General features: G+C 38.9%; 1 protein-coding gene across 2 annotated transcripts in view; it reads left to right on the top strand.

The window, feature by feature from the left end:
* The window catches only part of PLA2G4A (phospholipase A2 group IVA), a 128,566-nt gene extending 117,787 nt beyond the window's left edge, over positions 1–10,779 (top strand). For both annotated transcript variants that reach the window (XM_014520083.2, XM_006023872.3), the window contains 2 exons: positions 856–1,013; positions 7,002–10,779. In XM_014520083.2, coding sequence (XP_014375569.1) covers positions 856–1,013; positions 7,002–7,133 — 290 coding nt within the window. In that variant the 3' untranslated portion in view covers positions 7,134–10,779. The remainder of the gene's footprint in view (positions 1–855; positions 1,014–7,001) is intronic.
* Positions 10,780–11,713: the final 934 nt, after the last annotated feature.

The raw sequence follows: 11,713 nt of genomic DNA, 5'->3' as shown, positions 1-11,713 counted from the left end.
AAGAAGCTGATATTTTCCTTTATCTCTTAGAACTGATCATAAATAAAGATAAATGTAAGGTACTTCACCTGGGAAGGAGGAACCCCCAGCACACCTATAGGTTGGGGAGTGTCCTTCTCAGCAACTGGGATGCAGAGGGGGATCTTGGAGTCATAATTGACTCCAAGATGAACATGAGCCAGCAGTGTAACAAGGTCATCAACAAGGCGAATCTCACCTTGTCGTGCATTAGCAGGTGCATGACTAATAGAACAAAGGAGGTGATGCTCCCACTGGTCAGGCCACAGTTGGAGTACTGTGTCCAGTTCTGGGTGCCGCATTTCAAGAGGGACGTGGGGAATCTCGAGAGGGTCCAGAGGAGGGCCACTCACATGATTAGTGGCCTTTGTGATAGACCCTACGGGGGGAGGTTGAGAGAGCTGAATCTCTTCAGCCTTCACAAGAGACAGCTGAGGGGAGATCTTGTGGCTGCCTATAAATTTATTAGGGGAGGTCAACGGGGAACAGGGGAAGCGCTGTTTACTAAGGCGCCCCAGGGAATGACTAGGAATAATGGGTGTAAACTTGTTGAGAGTGGATTTAGGTTAGATATTAGGGAGAAATTTTTCACAGTAAGGGTGGCCAGCATCTGGAATGGGCTTCCAAGAGAGGTGGTGCTATCACCTAGCTTGGAGGTCTTCAAGAGGAGGCTAGATAGTCACCTGGCTAGGGTCATCTGACCTCGGTCCTCTTTCCTGCCAGGGGCAGGGGGTCAGACACGATGATCCATTGTGCTTCCTTCCAACTCTACAATCTATGAATCTATGGCTCAAATATTGTTTCAGTATTTTTTTCCTTTTTTTGTTATCCTCATAGGTGTTCTAAGAGAAACTGAAGAAGAGAAGGATTTTGCTGACTTTGATATTTTTGATGATCCTGATACTCCATTCTCAACTTTCAACTTCCAGTATTCCAATGAAGCCTTCAAAAGACTTCATGATCTAATGGAATTCAACACTCTGAATAACTTAGATGTATGTATAGTGTAAAAATGTCTGACTTAAACCATTTCAAATATGATTTCTGGCATCCAGTTAGTGACCAGGAGATAGGTAGAAACCTCTAGATCCACAAGTTGAAAGTCTTTTAGGCATTTCCCCCCTGTGTGCAGGGATATACACAATCGCACACAGGGAGTTAGCTCTATTAATTTACCTTCTCTTTTCTGTATACCTCAGTGATGGGCATATGCTGGAAAAAGAGAGAGAGGGATGTGTTATACAGTGGGAATCAGAGAGATTCTTTTGGCTTCTGATTTTTAAAGTACAGTCAGTCCTCAACTTACAATGTTTCGAGTTACAGTGTTTCACACTTGCAACATTTATAAATTGACAGCCTGTTTCAACTTGATGATGTCAGTTTCAACTTTACAACGCTTGATCCAAAGCAATGTGATGCCAGCGAACAAGTTCGCTGCATCACTCATCTCCCTGGAGAACATCTGTCCAAACTTCCTTAGACACTTTTTTAAGAAAGCAGACAAGACTCCAGAAAAACCTGCAGCCAAGACTCCTGAGAAGACTCAAAAATACCCCAGAATTTTGTACTCAATCAATTATAGATGAGTAATATAGCTACATTAAGAGAGACAAGGTTCTTTTGGTGAATCTGATATCTTTTATTAGACCAACTTCAATAGTTGGAAAACAATTATTAAGCAAGCTTTCGGGTTCAAAAACCCTTCATCAGACTAAGGAAGTTTCAGCCATTGGTGTGCGCTCTTCCTGGATGGAATGAAAAGTAAAGAAGCCAGAGGCTGGGCTCGTATGCATACAGGACAGGTAGTCAGTGAAAATGTAGATTGAGGAGTCAATGGGTGAGAGACAGGCTGGGGGGGGGAAGAGAGAAGGGGGGTGAATAGTGGAGAGATACCTGGGGAGTCAGATGTCAGGCAGGTTACAATGTGTCATAAATCCAATGTCTATATTTAGTCCATGATTTTTAGTATCCAAGAGGTTGATGAAGTGGAGTTCATAGACTCGTCTTTGGGAAGTGTTTTGTAAGTTTCCTTTGAGGATCAGGACTGAGAGATTGGACAGAGAGTGGCTTTCTTGTGACAAATGTGCCCCCACAGGTAATTGGGTATTCCTGTCTTTGATAGATTTCCGGTGTGCATTCATTCCAGTGCACAGTTGTCGTTTGGTCTCTCCTATGTATTTTCCATCAGGGCATTTGGTGCATTGGATCTCTGTTCCCCCCCCCCAGCCTGTCTCTCACCCATTGACTCCTCAATCTACATTTTCACTGACTACCTGTCCTGTATGCATACGAGCCCAGCCTCTGGCTTCTTTACTTTTCATTCCATCCAGGAAGAGCGCACACCAATGGCTGAAACTTCCTTAGTCTGATGAAGGGTTTTTGAACCCGAAAGCTTGCTTAATAATTGTTTTCCAACTATTGAAGTTGGTCTAATAAAAGATATCAGATTCACCAAAAGAACCTTGTCTCTCTTAATGTAGCTATATTACTCATCTATAATTGATTGAGTACAAAATTCTGGGGTATTTTTGGTGAAAATAAGGTATCGGGCCTTGGTTCAGGAGCCAACCCCCATTTATAACATTGCTTCTTATGAGAAAATTGGTTCCGAGTTACAACGTTTTGACTTAACACACAGTTTTCAGGAACCAATTGTGTTGTAAGTCCGAGGACTGCCTTTACTGGAATGTCCATTCTACTATAAATATTATCATACACAGACCTCTTATAAATGTCAAATTTCCGAAGTCAGTACACCACTCAAATAATTAGAGAGATTTTGCATTGAAAGGGAAACGCTAAAGAATACTTCAGAAAATTAATATTGATAGTCTCCTGCCAGAACAGAACTGGGTAGAATATGAGTAGATCTAAATATGTTTTCCATGTATAGTATCTTTTACTTCATTCTAGGATTCTTTCTAGGTTGAATTTTTATACTGCCTCCATCACTTTAACATCTGAGCTCCTTCCTTGTAACTAAATGAAGCTGTATGGATAGCACCCTGAGTACTATGGATGGAAATTCCTACATAAGATACATAGTTATATCACATACAAGTTCACTCCACCCTGCACTGTCTAAACAGCAGAGTGACTGCTCATGCTCATTAGAAGAAATAAGATTTGTCTCCTAGGAATTAATTTAGTCTGTTGAAGATATACTCAATAAATCTTGTTTAGTCTGTAGAAAGGGAAAAACTGTAAAATGTTAAGCTCTCTTAATCCATAATGACTGATCACTTTAAAATCTGAATACACTTCCAGTGTTTGATTTATTCCTTAGTATCATATATAGAACCAGCTCTGATTTCACATAATCTGATATAACTGCTTTGACATCAGTAGCTTTGTACCTGATTTGTCTCTCAAACTATATGAAAATCAGATCTGATTTTTGTGTTCTCAATATTTTTTGCTAAAAATTTCCCGTCTGTATAATTAGTACATTATCAAAACATGCTATGTCTAGTGGCTATGTTGCATTCTGGTTTAAATATACAAGAGCTAACATTTCTGTCGGGCAAGTTTGAAGTTGTCTGCTGTTCCAGGCTGCATTATTTTCTTTAGAAGATGTACAACATTATTCCAGAACAAGAGTTGTCTGTGTAGCAGAATTCAGGAGGCAGGAGCACCAGTCTGCAAACATCTGATTAAACATGTTTGCATGAGTAATTCATTATGTGTTTGAGCTAACTAAAATATATAATTTTTGTAAAATGATGATCCAAGCAATATTAAGTTAAAGCCAGTTAGACATCTTTAGCTTTGAGTCATTTATAGCTGTTGGAATTGTCCTGTCTCTTTTGGGAGGAGTGAATAATTTCATTTAAAAAGGTAATAAAAATGGCATTATAATCTTCACAAACTCTTGAATATCATAGCATGGTTTCAGCTGTGCATGATGTTTAGTCCTCCAGCCTCTTCACTTTTGTTGTTCTTTAGAAAGGCTGAAGACACTCATAAATCAAAGATAAGAATGGAGGTGAGATAAAATAACAACAAACCTGGCCAAATAGTTCATCTTAATAAATGTGTCCTCACCATTTTCTCCATGCAATAGCTTGCTACAGTTTGTTATTAGGATACAGCTCCATAAGCTTTCTTGATGTCTGCCAAGGCTTTATGAAGATGTTGTTTAATGCTATCATGCTAAATTGCTAGTGTTTTATTAGGACAAATACCTTAGTTAGGACAACATAGTAATTCATAATATACCATCATATATATATATATATATAGTCCTTATATTTTAGCTTCTACATTTTCACCTTTTCAAGATACTATTTTTCCACATATAGTTTATTAGAAGTTGCTGGTTTTTTATTATAGGTGTAGCCAGAATTCTTTTGTGAGTAGAATGGGGGAGGAGATGGAGGACAACAGAAAATTTAGGTGTCTTCCTCCCCCTCACTCCCATTTTTCTTCTTCATTGTTTGAGCCTGGATTAACAGATTGCCTTCTTTTTGCAGTCTACAAAAATATCATATGCTGATGACTGTACAGCTTTCATATGGAACAATATATTTATTGTTAGCTTTTAGCCACTGTGACAATGACAAAAATTACAATAATAGAATTAAGTTTTCTGGATGTAAACATCAAACAACTCAAATTTAGAAGACAAGTACAGGATGTCAAATATTTAGTACTTTATTTAATAAAACAAATTCTTTGTTGGCACCACTAAAAAAAGTGAAGGTGATGGGTCACTGTAAAGGTGATGGGTAGTTTGGAATGAAGGGATCATGATACAATAGACTTCCAGATGGTGGGACAGGGAAAGCCTGAGGTCAGCAAAATTAAAATGCTAGATTTAAAAAAGTTACATTTTGTCTGTCTCAAACAGTTAATAGGCATGGTGCCATGGGAGGGAGGAGGGCTGTGAGCTTCTTGGGGAATACACTATTGGAAGCCTAACAAAAAACTGTCCTGACATGATGAAAGCACAAGAAGAATTGGAAGAGACCAATGTGGCTGCACAAGGAGCTTCTAAAATGCTTCAAATGCAAGAGAAGAATGGATAGGTCACCAAGGAAGTATACCAGAAAATATCCAGAACCTGCAGGGGCAAAATCAGGAAGGCAAAGATAAAGAATGAACTGCACCTGGCAAAGGAGATTAGAAACAAGTATGCTAGCCAGAAAAGAAGGACCAAGGAACCTGTGGTCCTCTGTTAAACTAGGGGATACTCCTAACCGAAGAAGCATAGAAGACAGAGCTACTCAAGAGCTACTCTGCCTCAGTCTTCACAACAAAATTAAGTTTCAGCCAGAAACCTAATAAGGATCATCTGGATAAAGAAGAGGGAGCAAGTTGAGGTCAGAGAGCTTTGGTGGGGTCTGAATTAATTCAAGTCAGCAGGGCCAGATGAACTTCATCCCAGGGTCCTGAAGGAATTGGCAGAGGACATCCCAGAGCCCTTGCCAATGATCTTCATGAAGTTGTGGGAGATGGGGAAGGTACCAGAGGACTGGAAAGGGGCCAGTGTCTGAAGGAGGAAGGGCTGATTGCAAGCAGCCAATATGGATTTATGAAAAACAAATTGTGTCGAACAAACCTGATCTCCTTTGACAAAGTTACTACATGGATGGATGAAGGGAATGCTATAGATATAGGGTATTTGGATTTCAGCAAGGGTTTTGACAAGGTCCTGTATGACCTTATTGTAAAAAAATTGGAGAAATGTAGGCTAGATAAAAGTACTACAAGGTGCATAGATAACTGGCTCAATAGCTGCAAGCAAAGGGTAATTATTGATAGGTCCATATCAGATTGGCAGGAGGTTTCAAGTAGAGTCCCACAGGGTCTGTCCTGGGCTTGCTGCTGTTCAGTGTGTTTATTAACAATTTGAATGCTGGCATAGAAAACTTCATGAGCAAGTTTGCAGATGACATGAAAATGGGGAGGATTGCAAACATGTTGGTGGATGTGAGCTCAATTCAGAAAGATCTCAATAGATTGGAAAGTTGGCTTAGAGATAACAGGATGAAGTTCAGTGTGGACAAATACAAAGTGCTACACCTCAGGAGAAATAATCAAAAGCACAAATATAAAATGGTTGACACCTGGTTGGATAGCAGCCTATGGAAAAGGAGCTGGGAGTCTTGGTAGACCATAGACTCAATATGAGTCTGCAGTCTGATGCAGCTACTCAAAAGGCAAACGTATTTTGGGATGCATATTTTGAAAAGCACTAGGTGCAAAATGTAGGAAGTGATGGTACCTCTCTACTCAGCCTTGGTTAGGCCTGGATCAGGGTCAGGGTCATACTGATAGCCATATTTGGGCTCAGGAAGGAATTTTACCCCATGGTTAGATTGGTATGGGGGGGGGGGGTTTGTCTTCTTCTGTACTGGAATTGTGACTCTCTACTCAGGATCTCTTGAGCATATATTGACAACATTTCATAGAAGCAGGACATTGGCTGCTGTGGTTCCCCTGCTTTATTTGTGGAAGGTTCCAGTATTAGGTCTGTGTTGTGTCAGGTTTGACAATAGTTTTGTGTAGTTTAGGTTATGGAATGTACAGAACGGTGTAGATAGAGATGATCATGGCTCAGGCTGGATGTTGGACTAGATGACCTCTGGAGGTCCCTTCCAGCCCTACTTCTCTATGATTCTATGAAGTTATACAGTATCAGCATTGCACTGAAGGATGCTTTATGAAAACCTTCCTCAACTTTTTGTTTATACATTCCTATCATAGAGAGGATAAAAATGACTTCAGCTTGAAATCTTCAACATGAATTATTATATCCGTTCTTACATTGTGCTCCCCACCATACAAGTTCACAGTTTTATAAATTTCAGAAAAAGTTATTCACACTATAATCAGCATTCATTTAATCTATTGGTGAAATAAAACCAAGAACAGGATTAGGAACGGACATTGTTCAATCTTATATGGTTTTCCATCAATTGATGAACCCAGTTAAATGCCAGGACTTCCACTTAATACTGTATTGTTTGACTTGTTTACAGGTGATAAAGCAAGCAATGGTGGAAAGCATTGAATACAGGAGACAGAATCCTTCTCGCTGCTCTGTGTCCCTCAGTAACATTGAGGCGAGGAAATTCTTTAATAGGAACTCTCCAAGCAACGATCATACATAGAACTGCAGGTGTAAGTTCTTCAAGAAACTAGATTTGAGCAAGTGCTAAAAAGGACTTCATTGCTCAAGTGAAAATCCATTTGTGAAATGTTGTGTGTCAGAATAATTCACGCTTTTTTAATGTATATTTACAAATTTGGCTATTTTCTTAGTTTACAAAATGTGGAATCATATAATGTTTTTGATGCAAAGTCATTTAGGTCAAAATGGTCCTAGTTGCAACAAATCCATGAATATTTTCTTTCAAGAAAGGTCTATTTTCCATTTTTAATTTATTTAATTGGGACCATTTTCAAATATATAATAAAAGAACTGGAATGCCAAGTTTTGTATCAATTACAATAAAGTGTTAATGATGTTAGGTCGGTCTACACTTACACTATAAACTAAGACAAAATGCCACTACTTTATATCAAGAGTAAAACTTCCATTGACTTCAACGTGAACAGTCAACAGTAATCAACATCAACTTGAAATCTCTCAGTAGTTTGTTCTTATCAGCACTATTAATGTTGATGTCTTTTGTTGATGAACCTTTAATGGAAAGGTTTTTGAGTAATTGATCACTAATAGTTGTTGATCAGAGTGACCCCACCTTAAATCTAGTGTCATAAATCCATAATCAAATGTGCTGTTTCCTCAAAAAAAAATGCTGATCGTTAGCATGGAGAAATAATACAAATATGCTTGTGCATTTTTATCAAATGTATGGGTCAAATTCTCACCTGGTCATTCACTTTATTAATCCTCTCATAATTTATAGCAATTGGGGTTTTGTCAAAACTTTTTTTTCATTTTAGTTTAAAATATTTTCACAAAAATTAAAGGTGGTGTTTCACTACTACCTTCTGATGCAGTCCGTCTTCATTATAAGTGATTTAACATGTCAATCAATATGTTGGGAAGTTTCAGCTCTTGTGAAAACATTATAAAGAGGCATATATCTATTCAGAAGTAAAACATTTACTGTATATGTTTGTATCTGCATAATGAAGAATTTTAAAAGGTTTTTAAATACAATTTTGTTTGATTGTGGTGAGAGAAAGGATATTGAATTGCACAGCAAAAATGGTTTCTGGAGGGTAATAATACATAGGTAAGAATGAAACATGATTCACTTTTTAAGGCATATTTTTTCAATTAATTTTAACTGTATATATGTTTATGTGTTTGTGTGTATATTTTTAACACTTTCCAGTGTGGTAGTCCCCAAACATCCAAGTAGACTAACACTATGGAAACACATAGGGTGACACAACTAGTGTTTCAAACACCTCCGAGTCTAATTTGGGACAGTAAAGTGAATAAGTGTAATAAGCAATAAATGAAAGAAGTTGGACAAGGAAGGTGAAGATAAAGATGATAAACCATGGTGGTTACATAGGTTAGCTATGTGAATGACTTGATGGTTGTGAATGATATGAAATATTGCCTGTTTTGTTTTATTTTAACAAACAAATAGTAGCAACACTCCCCAACTATCAATCAGTAGTAATTAGTTGGCTGATTTCTTATAGATGTCATTGCAAAAATGGTTTTAAAGAAGATGGTAGCAGATTTATGGCTTAGTTCAAGACATTAATTGCTGTGTGTAAGGTGGCAGAAGAAAATGAAAAAAATGTGTGGTGTGAAGCAGAGTAAAGACATTCCAGGTTGGTGTTTTAGTAGTACTTTATTTACTCAATTCTAAGACAACCTTGAATTTAAGATGACCTCCTCAATAATTAAATTCCGTAGAAGGAAAAATTTTAAATTGGTATTACTTTTATAAATAGACCTACTGACAAAATTGTAGCAATACCAGTAAGTCATAAATTCAACAATAACTTCAATGCAGTGCAAACATTAATAACTTATATTAGGCTCTGAACTTGAGGAGTGCTCTGCACACTGGATCCCTCCCTACTGCTGCCCAGAGCCTCGCCGCATGTTGGGTCCCTTTCTGAGTGCTGAGTCCCTTGTCACTGCAGCTAGATCCTTCCCTGCAACATTCAGGGTGCCCGAATGGCCCTTGGGGGCCCCTTCCTGTTGTATACCTTGCTGACCCCTGCTGGGTCTGTCCTCCCTGAATACTGGCTGGCCCCTGAGGAGTCCCTCTATAAGCATGATCAGCCCCTCCCTGCAGTGTGTTGGGTGCCTGGTTTGCAGGTGCCCAGTCACTCCCAGATACTGCCTGGTCAGTTCAGAGTTTCTTCTTGCAGCTTGCAGTGTTTCTGGCTGGAATATTCTTGGGCAGCTCTAAGCTGCTGCCATGCCTGCAGATGCCAAGATGACTCAGGATGTGCTGGTTAGAAACTTTGTGAGCAGGGATGTTGCCTGGCTAGTGCTTGCTGGGTCATTCCCAGCTGTGTACAAGGAGCCTGGCCAGCACATGCTTAGGTTCCTTAGCACCCAACAGCTGGGCAGCAACTTGGAGCAACTTGGCACACTCTGGTTAGAAACTCTGCAGGCTGTGGAGAAGATGCCTGGCTGGCACCTGCTGGGTCATAGCCAGCTACATGCAAAAGCAGCCTGGCCAGCATGTGCTATGAGTCACTGACAGCATAGGCTGGTAAGGCTCCTTGCTCACAGCTGAGCAATAACCGAGCAGGCAAAGCATGGGGGATTTCTAGCGAGTGTGTGCTGAGTCCCTCCAACACCCACCAGCCAGGCAGCAGCTTGGAGTGACCAGGTACCAGCTGTCTAGGGACCCTGCATACTGAGGGGATGTGCCTGGCCTACATGAGCCCTGTCACCCTCTGCTGCATGGCCACATGCTAGGTGCCTTCCACGCTGCCTCCTCACTTACCTCACCATCCCCTGCATATCTTCTGATTTCAGGTAAGTCATACTCAATTCTAAGATGAGGATTGATTTTTCTCCATGTTGAATGGAGCAGGGTGAGAAGGGCTCATCGTAGAATCAAGTAAACATGGTACTTTATCCAATCTGTTCCATGAGATGAAGAAGAGAGACAGATTTAAATAAGATTACTCATTCTGGGCAAGATTAGGCACATATGTCTTTGGAAGATTGGGTCCTTAAATCATAAGCTTCCCATTGTAAAGACCTTATATAAAAACTTGACCACAAGTTAATGACAAAACTTCTGTTGACTTTAATGGGACCAGAATTTTACTTGTTATCTTTTTAATTATTTGTTAATTAAATAGCCTACCAGCAAACTCAGCACTCCATAAATACTAATAAATCACAGTTGAAAACATTACTTTGTGGGAGCACCATTGGAAGCACATACAATTTTTTATTTGATAATTTCATCAATAGACAAATTTACAGCAACTACTTGTTTATAAAAGAGATCATTCTTAATTCACTGACTCATCCTTTTATTGTGAATTATAGCAATGTTTTTAATTGTCTAAAATCTGCAAAACCATGAGGGAAGTAAGCAATTACAATGAATTCCCCTTAATAGCTACTTCCACATTCTTCCTTAAATCTATATAAAATATAATGTGATCAATAAACTCTTCCTTTATTGATAAATAGGTTTTATTTGGGTTTGATTTAGTACATGTTTAAAATCAACAGAGAAAATAAAGGTAATTTATCTTAGTGCTGCATAATTTAAACATTTTCAGAAAATGTTTAAAGAGAATGAAACTTGTACTACCTATGTATTGTAATATTTTTCTTTTTAAAATATATTTTATTGACTTTTCTTGTGGTTAAGATGATATTTTTATTTTATATTTTATAATGTGTATCTTCTTTAATATGTTTGTTTTATGGAAACAAGATAATATTTTTATTTTATATTTTATAATTTGTATCTTCTTTAATATGTTTGTTTTATTTTCATATTTTAAGATTTATATCTTCATGCTGCTATGGCATTAGATAATAAAATAAAAATTGTGTGTGACTTTCATTACTTTTAGGAGATATTTACTAATTTTCAAACACAGTTTCAAGTCCTTGTCTTTCTGTTGTGATAGATGCTCACATATCCAGGCTAGTTTCAGCCACTTGGGAAGGTTAAGGGAATCATAGAAAATTAGGGTTGGAGGGGACCTCAGGAGGTCATCTAGTCCAACCCCCTGCTCAAAGCAGGCCCATGCCCAACTAGAGCATCCCACCCAGGGCTTTGTTGAGCTGGGTCTTAAATGGAGGATTCTACAACCTCTCTGGTAACCTGTTCTGATGCTTTCCTATACTCCTAGTGAGAGAGTTCTTCCTAATACCTAACCTAAAATTCCCTTGCTGCAAGTAAGCCCATTGCTCCTTGTTCTGTCATCTGCCACCACTGAGAACTGTCTAGCTCCCTCCTCTTTGGAACTACTCTTCAGGTAGTTGAAGGCTGCTATTCAGTACCTCTTCAGTCTTCTCTTCTGCAGACTAAATAAGCCCAGTTGCCTCAGTCTTTCCTCAGAAGTCATGTGCCCCAGCCACCTAACCATTTTCATTGCCCTCCACTGGAATCTCTCCAGTTTGTCTACATCTTTTCAGTAGTGGGGGAAGGAGGGAGAAAACCTGATGGGCTCACTTGTGCCAAATAGAGGGGAAGAATCACTTCCCTTGACCTACTGGCAGTGCTCCTACTAATGCAGCCCACTGTGCTGTTAGCCTTTTGGCAAC

Source organism: Alligator sinensis, unplaced genomic scaffold, assembly GCF_000455745.1.
Source record: "Alligator sinensis unplaced genomic scaffold, ASM45574v1 scaffold468_1, whole genome shotgun sequence".
Classification (NCBI taxonomy): Eukaryota; Metazoa; Chordata; order Crocodylia; family Alligatoridae; genus Alligator; species Alligator sinensis.
The sequence above is the reverse complement of the archived record's forward strand: the minus strand, read 5'-3'. Positions and strand labels throughout refer to the sequence as shown.